Source organism: Chionomys nivalis, chromosome 8 (assembly GCF_950005125.1).
Source record: "Chionomys nivalis chromosome 8, mChiNiv1.1, whole genome shotgun sequence".
In the NCBI taxonomy this organism is placed as follows: Eukaryota; Metazoa; Chordata; class Mammalia; order Rodentia; family Cricetidae; genus Chionomys; species Chionomys nivalis.
The window spans coordinates 66747751-66762510 of NC_080093.1; the positions used below are offsets into that span (position 1 = coordinate 66747751).

General features: G+C 46.4%; 1 protein-coding gene across 9 annotated transcripts in view; it reads left to right on the forward strand.

Annotated features, from left to right (window-relative positions):
- The window catches only part of Fgfr2 (fibroblast growth factor receptor 2), a 103970-nt gene that overhangs the window by 59613 nt on the left and 29597 nt on the right, over positions 1-14760 (forward strand). For 3 of the 9 annotated variants that reach the window (XM_057777580.1, XM_057777584.1, XM_057777586.1), the window contains 3 exons: positions 6572-6762; positions 7847-7994; positions 11187-11389. In XM_057777580.1, the coding sequence (XP_057633563.1) occupies positions 6572-6762; positions 7847-7994; positions 11187-11389 (542 nt within the window). Of the gene's footprint in view, positions 1-6571; positions 6763-7846; positions 7995-9099; positions 9245-11186; positions 11390-14760 lie in introns of all 9 variants that reach the window. The other 6 variants (XM_057777581.1, XM_057777585.1, XM_057777587.1 and 3 more) reach the window with 3 other exon arrangements.

The window sequence follows — 14760 nt, forward strand, 5'->3', positions numbered from 1 at the left end:
AAAAGAAGAAGGAAAAAGGTAATAAAGAGCCCTGAACCTAGTGGTGCCTAACTCTTGAGAAGCCAAAGTAGGAGGGTTGTGAGTTCAAGCCCAACTCAGGCTATAGAGCAGGGCCCCACATTTAAAATAGAATAATAATTCAGGAGACAGAGACAGGCAAATCTCTGTGAGTTCAAGGCCAGCCTAGTCTACCCAGGGAGTTCCAGGACAGCCAGAGCTGTTGGGGGCGGGAAGAGGTGGGGGAGGACTATGCACTAATATGGTGTCCTGGGCACCAGCACTCATTCTGAAAGTGCTGTGCTCTCTTGATCCCAGCTCCACACTACCTTTCTCTGTTGATCATTTTTAGTTCTGGCCATCTTTTGCGCTGATATTTGGGGGTTGGGAAAAGCTTAGGGAAAACAAAACTCAGAATCCAACTGGATTGAGCCCGTCTGGTGTGACTGCGTCAGCAGAGGCCTGACAGGGCAGTGAACTCATTCTGCTGAGTATAATGAGCGTGAGGCCTTTAGCAGGTTCCTGGGCCCTGAACATCCATGAACGAGCTGCTTTGATGACTGCCTTCCCTAATAGCCTTGCCTCATGAGCTGATCTAGGGCATTCTCATGCAGCAAAATCAGCCACCGCCTATTGTTGAGAGAAAAGCCAGGCTGGCTTTAGGAAAAGAACTCTCTTGTTTTCATTTGTCTTCCAAATCGCAGAGCGTTCTTTTCTCTGTTCAGCCCTTTGCAGTTGCTAAGAAACTGCCAGTTTGGAAGAAGGGCAATTAAAATTTGATTTCAATTTAAAGATAGAGCAGGCAAAATTATCCATACTCCTTGAATGAGTGGGTTGTTCAAGAGGGCACTGGCTGCTTCCAGGGCCTTCCTGGGGATGCTTCAGGCATACTTCAAAGAAAGTAACTCAACTTTTCCTTCCTTCCTTCCTTCCTTCCTTCCTTCCTTCCTTCCTTCCTTCCTTCCTTCCTTCCTTCCTTCCTTCCTTCCTTGTGATAATTGCTGCTTGACTTTTGAGGAGAAAATCTCAGGATACTGGGCCATACCGGGAAGCCAGGAACTCTGGACTTGATTAATGTATAGGTGTGATTTAAGAGCCCAGTTCTCTGATCTCTGAGCTACCTGTTTGCTGCTTCTGAAGACTGGAGGCCTCTACTCTGTCCCAGAAGAACTTGTAGGTCTCTTACAGGCCGACATATCATTCTGTCCAGAGGAGTCCTGACATGTTATAACGCTTCAATGGTCAATTAACAGATTTATTTTTCGTCACTCAGGTATTTTCCCTCTTCCCCCCAGCTCCATAATTACTTTGGAATGAAGCAGGCTGTTGTCCTACCCTCTGTGGCTGGGTCTTGGCTCCCAGCTACAGAGCAAGGCTTAAGAGAGTTAATGTGTCTATTTAGTTTCTCGGCAGCTGGGCTTTCTGCTATAGTGAAGTGGACCCTTGAAGCAAGGGGGCCAGAGCAAGAGTGAGGGAGAGACAGGAGGGAGGGCATGTATTTTTTTTTTTTTAAAGCACTCCAGTCTGTATTTACTAAGCATTTATTCAGAGGAACCTCATTCCAGAGCTGCGGCCAACTGTCCCATCGGCCCCAGCCGCACACTTTGGGCTGCTTTTCCATTGTGGTTTAATTTGAAATTCACACAGGAACCTCAGATGGTTATTTGAAAGCCCCTCCCTCTTTCCCCCTCCCCCTTTTGGGTCCACATATCTACAACCTGTAAGTCCAAATTGTAACTGTTTAAACTGCAGTCAGGAAATAGAGGTAAGCTGCCCGTCGGCCTATCTGCCTTCTGCGTATTTATTTCATTCCCCTGGAAAGAGAAAAAATGTGTTTTCTATAATATCTGCGAGTTCAACATGCTATAAGAGAAGCTTGCCTCACCCTGTAAATCCTGCCTACTGGAGGGGATGTGATCCTTGTTGTCACGGAGAAGAGCTGAGCCAGCACTGGGCGCTGGTCTCTCATCCAGAAATAATTCAGACTAACCCTTTTATTGCAGGACGCTATGGAAAGTCGCAGACCCACGGGCCTTGATTTGTTTGAGGCTAGATGAGGTTCAGGGGAGCTATTTGGAGGACTGTCATTCTGGGGCCCTCACCCTCTTCTCCTATATCCACGGGAAAGGCCACCTACTTTGCCAAGCTTCCTCATCTGACTTGCTTGCACCCCAACTTTCCAGAAGTTCTCCACCTATTTTTATTTTTATCCAACTTCCTGGTGGTTGTTGTCTGCCCCCCCCTTTTTTGGACAAGGACTCACTATGTAGCCCACATTGAGCTTGGATTTGTGGTCCTCCTCTCTCTCGGGCTTCTGAGTGCTGGGATTCCAGGTGTGCACCCCCAACCCTGGTGGCCCCATAGCTGTTGTTAAGGGTCTACGGACGCCAGTGGAAGATCGATGGTTGAGGAGGACGAGAAGAGGAGCGTGGTACTTGGCAGAAGTTGGCATCCTGGGTCCTTTTCCAAGACGTTTCAGGCCTCATTCTTTGACTTGTTTAAGGGCAGAGACTAAGGTTGCAAAGGAAATCAAAGCCTGATGTGGAGAAATGAAACATGAGGCCTACTGACTTTTTAAAAACATTTTAAATAACATTCTCCGAGGTTTCATTTTATACTGAGCGCAGCTGTAAGAAGTTTGGGGAGACGGTGTAAGGTTTCTATTACACAGCAACCGTCCTTGCAGTTTTTCTGCCCAAAGTGAGAAAGAGCTGAGAGGGGAGAGGGAGTAGTTAGGAGGTTATTTCACATAAGGTGAGAAAATTTGAAAAGATGGATTCAAGACTGCAAGCTCTAACATTCGACTTGCTATAATTTGCACATGCAATAACATTGAACCATTGCAAAGGTCTCTTTTTTCCCTTTGGGTGAAAATAGTCCGGATAGCTTGGAATAACTTAATAACCGGAGCTCAGCAGCCCTTTGACCGCAAGTAAAACAAGACTGCAAGCTCTGGACCAGGCCCTGCCAGTGTTGCCCCAGCGACGGATTCCCTGCCCAGGGCTGGCTCGGGAGGAGATGTTGCGTTCTGAAAGCACTCCTTGTTCACAGGCAGTGTTATTCGGTATTACGTGTGTAGTGTTTGCAGTGAGACCGTTTATTAGAAACAAGTATGGCTGAGGAAAAAGGCCTGCCGTGAAATTCAGTCAATCTGGCTCAGAACCTGAGGGATCCCGTAGTACTTCTGTTTCTCGAGAAAGACTGTCAACAGGGATACCGCTCACACGTGTGCATACATGCACAAAAGAATGCCTGTGAATGCAAAATTGGAAAACCAAGGCAAGGAATGAACTGACGCTTAAAATTCCTTCCTTGGATCTGGAGAGAGAGAAAGAGAGAGAGAGCGCGCTATTTTTTACAGAGGACCCCCAAGTTCAGTTCCTAGAACTTATGATGGGGCTCACAACTGCCCATAACTCCAGCTTCAGGGGATGTAGTGCCTTCCTCTGGTCTCTAACATATCTGCATAAACACCTATCTGTGTATGTGTGTGTGTGTGTCTGTCTGTGCAAGTGCGTGTGTGTGTGTGTAGGTACATATGTGTATACATTTGTGGAGGCTAGAGACGGATGTTCCTTAGTCTCCCATTGAACCTGGAACTCACAGATTTGTCGAGGCAGGCCGTGGCATTCCAAGGACCCTCCCCTCTCCACTTCTCCAGTTTCTCTCAGGCACGTGCTGTCACCCCTGACTTTTTAAATGTATCGCCTAGAGGCTTGAACTCAGACCCTCAAGCTTATGTAGAAGGTGCTTGATTGACAGAGCCATGACCTCAGCCCTACAATTCCTTCTTTTATGGGAAGGAACTGACCTTGATATTTGAGGGGTAGAAATGAACAGCAACCAGCCCAGCCGAGGGCTTCCATCCTGCTGGTAGAACTCCTGGGACATAGGCTTGGTGAAGACAGAGGATACATGCATGAGGGGACTTCCCGCATTAATGGGCCCAGCTGGGATTAAAGCAGACTCCATTTATTCCCTGTGGCACACAAGTCCCTCTGGTCCACCCTAGAAGCAGTACACCATCCCAAAGAGTGGAGAGTTTCCTGTGATGTGTGAAGAAATGAAGCTTTGAGACTTTTTTTTTTTTCTAATCACAAAAAACGACCAGTCTAGCTTCTCTGTTCTTTGCTCAATCTCTGTGGGAGATGAAGGGGCAGGTGAATGACTCTTTGCGGAGGGCTCTGAAATTCTTATCTTTATTGTATGGAAATATAGGTGTCTATGAAGTGATGGAAGATTCCAGAATGAAATGTGCTCAAACTTTCTTTCTTTTTAAAAAGCTCCTTAAGGGCCAGCAACGGGCTTATGGAGTAGAGTCAGTTTGTAAATGGTCTGGCTCTGGTTCAGCAAATTCCACAGGATGATATTTTCATTGGGAAGGCCCCTGATACAAAAAGACTTGTAGATCCATCATTCTAGTTGCTGCTTCCAGCCCAGTGCACAGGGAACCTCAAACATGGGGCCATTGTTGGGCTGGTATTAGGCATTCTTCTTGTTTCTCTTAACTATTTTTTTTTTGTTGTTGTTGTTATGAGGCAGGGTCTTATCATTGTAGCTTTGACTGGAACTCACTCTGTAGACCAGGGTGGCCTCGAACTCACAGAGATCCACCTGCCTCTGCCTCCCAAGTGCTGAGGTGACAGGTGTGTGCCACCATGCCCAGCTCTGTCTGAACTGTCTTTGTTAAGCTGGCACAGTGGAACTCGTGGTTGGAGAACGAGGAAAGGGGAAGTGTTGGAGTGTATCAGCGTGCGCTTGTGACGGGATTAGTGACTGGATGGCGTGTGGACATTGATAGCGCTGCTGTGGGGAAGGTTCCAGTAAATTTGTAATGACGGTGCTTTTGTATTTGAGATCAAACAGCAGCCCAGTCTGTGAATTCTTTCTTTTTAACTCGATTATTCATTCATTTGTCCATTCAGTCAATCGTTTTACTGTTGTAAGAGCAGTTATGTGTGGTGGACTCCTAATGTAGCTTTAACCTTATCTTCAGTCATGGGTAGACCAGATCTCTCGGATGTCTTCATCTTACGTGGCTGAAAGTTTGCATTCTACGATTAGACTTTGTTTTTCCTCTCTTCTCCATCCCTGGCCACCACTATTCTATTCCTTTGGTATATGGATTTGAGAGTTTTATGTCTCTCCTAGTAGTGGGGTCAAACAGTATCTGCCCAGTGACTGATGAATTTTGTCTATCATAGTGTCCTCCGGGTCCACTCCTGCTGTCCGTCGGCATCAAATTGCACGATCCCCTTCTTTTCAAGGCAGTTTCTCCATTGTCTATAGAGACCAGAGTTTTTATTTTACCCATTCTTCTGTTGATCAAATTAAAATCTTGGTGGTTGTGATTAGTTCTGTGATACATGTGTTTCTCTCTGATCTTCACTGAAGTGAGGGTTGCTGGATCAGATGACTTGCTTTGGTCTTTACTTCAGACTTCCGATACTTACCCTAGTACAGAAAGTGGTACAGGGCCTCACTCGCTCTCCAAGCCCTCAATAGTTCTGGTCTTATTACATTTTAAATGATTGTTTTGATTTGCATTTTCCCAATGATTACAAATGCTAAGCATCATTCCAACTGCTTGTTAGCCATTTGCATGTCTTTGGAGAAAGTTCTTAGTTCAGTTTTAATTGGCTATTACTTAGTTTCTTGAGGCACCTCATATAGTTGCCAGCACACCTGACCCGATCCCTCTCTGGATGTCTGCTGAGAACACCTCTCGTCTGGAGAGGAACCTTCTGGTGTAAGACGAGGAGGAGTGTGCTTTGTTGAGATTCTTCTCTGAGGCTAGAAAAGAATGGCCAAGCATCTTCCCGTGGGGTTCCTCCGATACTGTGAAACTCAGCCTGAAAACGGGTCTGTCCCTGTGTTTCTTTAGTGCCACACCTGAGAAAGCTAAGGAATATCTACGTATATACATCGGGTGCCTGACACTTAGTGACACTTGGTACTTGTCAAATAAACGAACAACTAAAGAAAAGACCACGGAATGGCGTCTGTGTCATGATAAAAAGAAGGATCCAGTTAGTTTGGTTTCAACCTCACTTGGGGCATTAGTTTGCAATTTTTAAAGTGGGGGATATAAGACTTCTCAGACCTTCTTAGCAATGAACTGGGAGAGACCATGCATAGAAGAACCTCTCTTGATGGTCAGCGTGACCTGACAAGTTAGCCATGTCACATGCCCATGCTGTCTAAATTACATCCAAAGTGAATCTGGGTATCATCTCAAGCCAGATAGGCGAGTAAGCTCCTTCCACCAGCTCCATCCGACTCACCGATGGCTGAAGTAAAGAACTTCCCCTCGTTCACTAGGTAACCTGTAGCTTGCGGTGTAGTACGTGCTTTTCTGAATTCTGAAAATAAGTACCCTTTACAAGGGGTGTGCTCCAGCGATCCGCTTTGAAGTCGTTTGTGTTGTGCATGGGCCCCCCCCCCCCCCCGTGTTATTCCAAAGGAGTCAGCCAGCAGATCGGAGGCCTTTTTGGCTGGAGTTCCCCGACAGCCTCCTGGACAACACAACTCATTTATTGCTTTCTCTCCCCCTCCCATCGCCTCTCTCCGTCAGAGCGATCACCACACCGGCCCATCCTCCAAGCTGGACTGCCTGCAAATGCCTCTGCGGTGGTCGGAGGGGATGTGGAGTTCGTCTGCAAAGTTTACAGCGACGCCCAGCCCCACATCCAGTGGATCAAGCATGTTGAAAAGAACGGCAGTAAATACGGGCCCGATGGTCTGCCCTACCTCAAGGTCCTGAAGGTGAGGACTTTCTGGATCCCAAGGGGCCTACAGTGAGGGCTCCCTTGGGGTTTCGGCCAGATTCTTTGACTTCCTGTTGGGTTTCAGAGATTGGTCTCTTTATGGGCTAGTCAGTAGAGTATGTTAAGTAACTAGTAGCCACCAGGCCTGCTAGTAATAGTTCTGAAGAGGGCTGTGGAGTAGGGGAATTGCTCCTATGCAATTGGTGGATTCAGCTGTTTTGGTCAGCCCTGAGGTCTTACAGGAGATGCTAGTGAGGGTTAACCGGACGGTATATCTTCAAAACCGGGGTCGGAGGTGCAGCTTGCAAGGCAGTGTGCAGAGTAAATGGGACGGAATAGAGGGGAACAACTGACAAGCTCTAGACACTGTGCCAATGTTATTCTGATGTTGTTCTACATTTTATGCTGTTTGATATCATATTTATTAGAATCAAATTTTAGTAGCCACCTTTTAGGAACAATGATTTTCTTTTTCAAAACATTCTCTCTCACCTCTTTGTGATTTTCGTGTGATTGTCTTTCTGCGCCTGTAAAATAATGAATGAGGAGAACTCCCTTTTCTCTGTACTTATCCTTAAAAGACATTTTTTTTTCTTCCTCAAGTTCCCATTTTTGTGGCTTCAGTCTCTTTAGTTTCCAGGTCTAGCTTCCCCTCCAGCATGGTGAGCTAGGTCTGCGTTGTCAATTCTAAGCCATGCCTGCCTGTCTACCATGCTCACAGGGGGTGTACTCACAAAGTATAGTCTTCCTCTTACAACCGTAGGAGCGACAGGGGGCGAATGAAGAACTCACAACCAATAAGTCTTCTCTCTAGCCAGCCATACCCAGGATCCAAAGTGCTGGAGACAGCCGGCCAGCTGGGAGAGCAACACCCATCCCACCGACTGTTCGCCCTTTTCCCCCTACACTATCAGATCACTGCTGTTCGCCACCGCTCGACTCATTTTGTTCCTCCCCCACCCACAGCCCTTTAGAAGTAATTAATGGAGATTGTTTTCTTGTGGTGTGTTGGTGGTGGGACCATAGGCAGCACCGAGTCCTTCCCGGTTGGCCATTATATTGTTTTCCTATGTCTGTTCTAGCACTCGGGGATAAATAGCTCCAATGCAGAAGTGCTGGCTCTGTTCAATGTGACGGAGATGGATGCTGGGGAATATATATGTAAGGTCTCCAATTATATAGGGCAGGCCAACCAGTCTGCCTGGCTCACTGTCCTGCCCAAACAGCAAGGTAACAACGTTTTTGTGTTTGTGTTTTGCTTTTGTTTTTTGTTTTTTTTTAAAAGAAAACTGGATATAGAAGTTGAAAAGACTCGGTGCTTTGGGAGGCAGCAGGCAGCTTCTAGAATAACTCTTGTGGCCTTGGTATATTTATAATGATCTTTCTTTGGTGGTGCAGCTGGCACCACGCCAGCAGCCATGGAAAAATGCCCACAATGTTCAAAGTGCTTGAAGATTATCGTCCACCCCCACCCGGTTTTCAAGCCCTCCTTTCTGGTCTGTCGTGTTTGGACTGCATCCTTCCCGGGATCGCTGTCTGAGTACCATGTGAACCTCGAGTTTGCATGCATTGAGTCTGCAGTATCTGTCTAATCGGCAGGACTCACATTGCTTTTTATGCTGGTCGTGTAGAGAAACGCTCGCATGATAGGATTCACCAAGCGAAACTTGTGTTTATTTGTGTTGATTCCATACCCGGTCCTATCCAACACTGGAGGCTGATGATCGTCTCATGAATGTGTGACTCGGTGATACTGAAGTAGCCACATTCAGACATTCATATTAAAAAAGGAAACAAAAGAAATTCCAGTTTTTCTGTAAGACAAGATGATAATAGCCTGAGAGAAATTAACCAAACTCTGCTAAGATAACCTCCCACCTTGGTTCCCATGGAGCCCAAGGAATGTGTGAGCCGACTACCTCACAGCTTATCGCCCATGTTTTGTTCCATCACGGCCGGCCGAGAACCTTCCCTTTCCTCACAGTGGGAGTTTGCATCCAGCAGGACCAGAATCCAGATTAGCCCCTCTGGGCCACAAACTTTTTGGAAAAACCACCCCCCAAACCCAAGTGCAAACAGTCAGAGAACTCTGTGGGCTCATTTTTCCATGTGTTCAATTGCATGCATGTCTAGGTGGTGACGCCGGTGTGGTGACGGGCCTGCAGAGGTGAGCTGGCCGATGTCTCTTGGTTGTGGGCTTTGTGGATGGGCTGCAGTCGGAATCTCCTGATGGCCGGTACCCCCTGGAGCCGCTGGTACGAGGCCTCTTGGTTCCAAGGCCCCCTCCACAATCATTCCTATGTCTAGCCTTTTTCTCGCTTCCTTTGTTTTCTAGGCTGCCGGTGTTAACACCACGGACAAAGAGATTGAGGTTCTCTATATTCGGAATGTAACTTTTGAGGATGCTGGGGAATATACGTGCTTGGCGGGTAATTCTATTGGGATATCCTTTCACTCTGCATGGTTGACAGTTCTGCCAGGTACATACTGCTCTTTCTCTCCGTGGGTTTTTCTCTTTTCTTGGTTGATTGCTATAAAATTAACACAGCTTCTGTTCTTAGAAATAGTCCCTTTTATCTATTGCATAAAGATGCAAAGAAAATAAATATTCAAAGTGACCCCCAGGGATTTGAAACCACCTTAGATATTCATGTACAAGGAGATTCCATACTCGTATGTCGAGTCAAATTTCACCTTTAAAACCCAAAGGGATCTCGTAATTTTAGTGAATCCTTAAGCTGATGATTCAATGAGCTACTCCTAAGAGGGAAGTCAAAATTACTTGTGAAATTCAAAGTCATTTTTTTTTTCCCATTGCAAATCTCACTTTGCTAAAAATATTCCCCCATGTGGTTTGATGCCTCTCGGTCCACCTTGCTTACATTTCATTTGAGTACAGCTAGATGTAGATCAGGGTGCCTGGGAAGCACCTCTGGATGCAGGTGTGCAGAAGCAGTGTGTTACCTTGGGAATCCGGTGGCTTGCTGCATGCCTCGCTAGGGTGGACTTTCAGTTTGCTTTGACTGCAGCGCATGCCTAGGCCGTCTCGGGCTTGATGTTATTTCTGCCTTCTAGAGAAATCAACATCAACGAAGCCCCTTGCTGTCCAAGTCTCTAACCCGTGCCTCTGTTCTAGTCCAACTTTCTTGACGAGTGCTGCCCTCGCTCATGCTTTGCCTTGCATTTCCCTTGGAAAACTGCATAGACCGTATATCGCGGCTAATGATGCTTGTCTACTTCAGTTATTAATGCCTTGTTTCTAGAGGACCATGCGTACTGCATGCTTGTTTTATGGCTTGTAAAAAAAAGTAAATCGGTCGTTTCGTTTTGTGCTGCACTGCTGAGAGTTTTGACTGTCTTTGCAGAGAGTAGTTTTTCTGATTAAAATATATAAGCTCTAAAATAATAACCATTGCACCCGTCTTCCCTTTGGTTATGAATCTGCTCTGTGAGTATGTATTCTTGAAATGGAGATGCCTCTCCTGTTGAGCTTGCTTATACTCGCAATGCTGTGCTCTGTAAGTGCCCAACTTGCCTGATAGCACGGTTCCCTTGAGGAAGCGCAGCTTGAGGATATACTGTTTGGAATACACTGCTTGTAGGTGGACCATCTGAGGACCAAAGAGGGGACGATAGAGCTGACCAAAGAACGTGCTAAGTCAGTCACATCTCTACCCATATGCGGTGCTATGTTTTTTTAAAGGTTCAGTAACAAGTTAATGTAACTTGATATACAAACACTTTAGTGGTTATTAGGTATTATATATTATGTATTATATATGTGACTGTCTCATGGTTGATGCATCTGATTGTTTAATTGGATAATATTCTGGACAGTGTGAAGGGACTCACCAAAATGTTTTGGGCCAGCCTATTAGATGGCTGTAAAGTCCACGTGGAGCTGTGGTCCTCTGGGGCCCCGTTGAGCCTTCCCTTGAAGTGCCCTCCTTAGGAACAACAAAGCATCGTCCCCATCTCTTTAGAAACAAAGTGGACATGCTTCTTTTGAACAATTCTCAGTTTGGTTTGTGTTTAGCGGCAACATCGCCAGAGCTTCCTGTGGTGGGGACTGGGTGTCCTGCTCTATCCAGGGGCCTCGCGAATGTGGCCTTGTAACCTCCTATTACAGCTTGGTATCAGCTATGCTGATCACTGATCACAGAAATGCCTTTCTAGAGAAGGTGGCTATCTGGGCTGTGGTGATTAACTGAGGAGCCCTTGACTGTTTGTTAGCATTTGGAGAGACCCAGGCGGGAGGCGCACGGCTATTGTGCCCCTGAATATCCCTCTGCATTGACTTATTGATGGGGAAGCCCTTGTTGGCCTTTGGAGTGATTCCGTTAGCTACGCTATGATGCATCCCTCCGGTATCCTAACTCTGTGGCCTACTCATTTGTTCCTATTCTGTGATCTGCAATCTAGCGCCGGTGAGAGAAAAGGAGATCACAGCTTCACCAGATTACCTGGAAATAGCTATTTACTGCATAGGGGTCTTCTTAATTGCCTGCATGGTGGTGACAGTCATCTTGTGCCGAATGAAGACCACAACCAAGAAGCCGGACTTCAGCAGCCAGCCGGCTGTGCACAAACTGACCAAGCGCATCCCCCTGCGGAGACAGGTAACAGAAAGTAGATAAAGAGTTTGAAGAAACTTACTCCCCGTTACCACCCAGCCAGCTCCCAGATCTTTTCCTCTGCCTTGATTTCCCCCTCTAACGACTATGAAGTTCAGCATAACCTGTTACTGTGCAAGGGATCCATCAGCACTGGGAACTTAGAGCCTCAGGTCACTGGGGTGGGTGGGCGGGGTCTAATTTTAAAGGAAGAAAGCACAGCAGGGTGCAATCAGAGTTGCTCCGAGGGAGGGGCAGTTTCTCTGGAGGTCCTGTCCTGGGGTTGGTGGTAAGATTCAAGGACAGGAGTCTGTAGGAAGATCAGCAATGCCTGGGAGACCTTGCCTCTTTGGGAGCCGGGCTTGGATATTCAGATGGCGCTTTCGCCATGGCAAGAAAGAGACTTTAGTTTTCTTTGCTTTATTGTTTCAAGTAGAGATCAGAAACATACAGTCAGAAGGTTCAGCTGAACTACTGCTTACACATTGGAACTATGGCATAGGGGGTTTAAATAAAGGGAGTGGTGTCCCCATCTCCATTATTTGTTTTAATAATTGGGGAGCAAGTGAAATCTGTAATGGTGTGGCGAGGACATTGGTCCATAATTCATCGTTTTTAAAAATGCATCTCTATTTATGTGTATGTATGTTTATATGTGTGCAGGAACTCTTGGGTTGCCTGGAGAGGGCATTGGATTTCTTGTAGTTAGAGTTACAGGTAGTTTCAAACTGTCTGATGTGGGTGCTGGAACTAGAACTTGGGTCCTCTGCAAGAGCAGTAAGTGCTCTTAATCACTGGGCTATCTCTTTAGTCCTCATCACTTTTAAAGAAAACTCTTCTTACTTTTTTTTTGTTTATGCAGCGTGTGTGTGTGTGTGCGTGTGTGTGTGTGTGTGTGTGTGTGTGAATTTGCATGTGGGCATGCACATGGCATAGCATGTCTATGGTGCCCAGAGGACAACTTCCATGGGAGCCAGGGAGGAATCAAGCAGGTAGGGCTCTTGGTATTGAGCACTGTTTGTTACCTGAGAAGCCATCTTGTTGGCTCCAGCATCTTTTAAAGAAGTTTCACATTGGCTGTCGTGTTCTTCCTGTCGCTTCCTGTGGAGAAGGCAGCTGCCCCCGAGGTCCCGTTGACACACGTGCTCATCGAGTTTTCCTCTCTTTGGCCCAATGACTGTCTTCGTTATCCATCTCCCCCCGAGCCCTCCATTCTTCTAATATTCCCTGTGCAACAAAGGGAAACTTTGGGTTTCTTGTCATTTCCCTCCTCTTGCATTCATTGTCATTACTAAATGCACAGCTTAAACCAGGCACCCAATTTAGTGCGTGGGCCTACTCCAGGATTCTTGGAATGGGGTTGTAGCTGAGTGTAGAGTGTTTGCCTAGCCTGCCCAACCCCATCATCACCAATAATACTAATACTACTTACTAATACTAATGTTAATAGTAATACTACTAATAAATCAAACAGTTTCATGTCAGATAAAGCCTGCCCATTTGCCATTAACTGCAAGGTCCTTTTGAAATATTTCAGCGGGGTCACGTTGTATAAGAAAAGTGTGTGGGTACCAGGCCTTCTGGATAAATAAGTCTCTGGGAGATAAATGGGTTAAAGAGGTGTTGATGGACCCCAGCATTTTCTAGAGTGTGCTACAGCTCTTCCCAAAGCACAGCCTACTTCGGGGAGGAGGAGATGTTTATCTTGTGTCAGGATAAAGAGGGTATTGGGCTGTGGCTGGAGGGAAAAGTCCCACAAAGGCCTGGAGATAGGTTAATGACAGAGTGCATACCACAGGGATGCCAAGCATGCCTTTTACCTGGCGACAGATGAGCCTGTAATCAGATGTCTGGAGGACTGGTGCTCCCAGGCATTCAGAGGCTGGGCTTCCTTCTGTGCTAGCCTGAGCTCCCGTATGATACAGCTTCACATCCACGTTTGATCCTCCTGGCCTTGATTCTTGACCTTCACAGCGTGGAGAATCACAGGCTCTCTCCACGCGATTCACCCTTGTCTTCGTTGCTATGTTTACTCTTGCTGCATTTGTGCATGCAGATGTGTAGGTGTGTGCAGATGTGTGCTGCAGCAAAATGATAACCTTAGGTGTCATTTATCAGATGTGGTCCACTCCCTACCTCTTTTGGTTTTCAATGTAGAGTTTCTCACTCATTGGCCTGGAACTAGCCAAGTCGTCTAGGCTGTCTGGCCTGTGAGCCCCAGGGCCTGCTTTCTTCTTCTTTTTTTTAAATGTAGGTCCTAGAGATTGCTTTCAGGTCAAGGAAGGCCATTTATCCTTTGAACCATCTCCTTCTCAGCCCTTCTTTCTCCTTCTTGATGTTTACTTCCCTGCCCAGCCCTTGTTTAAAGCAGATATGTTATTTTTCTAAGGCAAAGAAGTAGAGTTTTTTGTTTGTTTGTTTGTTTGTTTCAATATCAAATTTTTTATAGCCTTTTTAAAAGTAAACATTGATTTGGGGAGACTTTTGTATACTTTGATTCTTGGAGAAAGAAAAGTAACTTTATAAGCAGGTAGGAAGCCTGTAGGATCTCCCTATAATGGGGATTCATCCCTCCCTTCCAAGGCCAGGACTGAACACTTTGTAGGCACCCGCTCTCTTACTTCTTACTTCTTGGTACTTAGGGTGTTAAATGGCAGTAGCCAACCCGAAGAAGCACCTTGTGAGCCAATTGGACCATCGGTGGCCAATGAGAAATGGTCTTTGTATAGCCCTGAGTCCAAGGGGAGGGATTTGCCTTGTTACTTCCACAAGTCCCTTGTCAGGGAGTATGGGGGTACAGGTGGACAGAGGAAGCCTTGCTTAAGGCAGGGGTGCCATGTTTGTTGAGAAGGTTTTCCAGGGTGTGTCAGCTCTTCTTCTGAAGTCAGAAGCTTGGATAGGACAAGATGGAGAATCAGCTATTGGTTGGCCATGTCCAGATGAATCCATAGCCTACTCAGTCTCACAAGGGACTGTGGTGTCTGTTCCCAGCCTCAACCACTGACATGGGCAGCTGAGAAAATCAGAGAACAATTTTTTAATGCCTTTGAGGCATATGGTCATTAGGGCTGGGATGGAGGAACCCTTGATTCCAGAGCTGCTCTCGGGGTGATGTATTCATGGTCTTGGAGTATCCCAAACTCAGTGAAAGTAAGTTCTGACTTGCTCACTGCTGAGCAGCTCAACACCATGACCTGGAATCTCCTTTGTGATGTATCAACCCAGTGCTGCAGTGTCCTGGTTCTTGTAAACATCTGGGTAACTGGATAATTGTGGCTGCCCCATGTGGAGTCTGCTTATTCATAGGAATCTTCTGCCTTCCTTGTCCCCCATTGAGCCTGGCCTTTCTCTCAGCCTCTGAAAGACATGGTTCTCTGACCCAG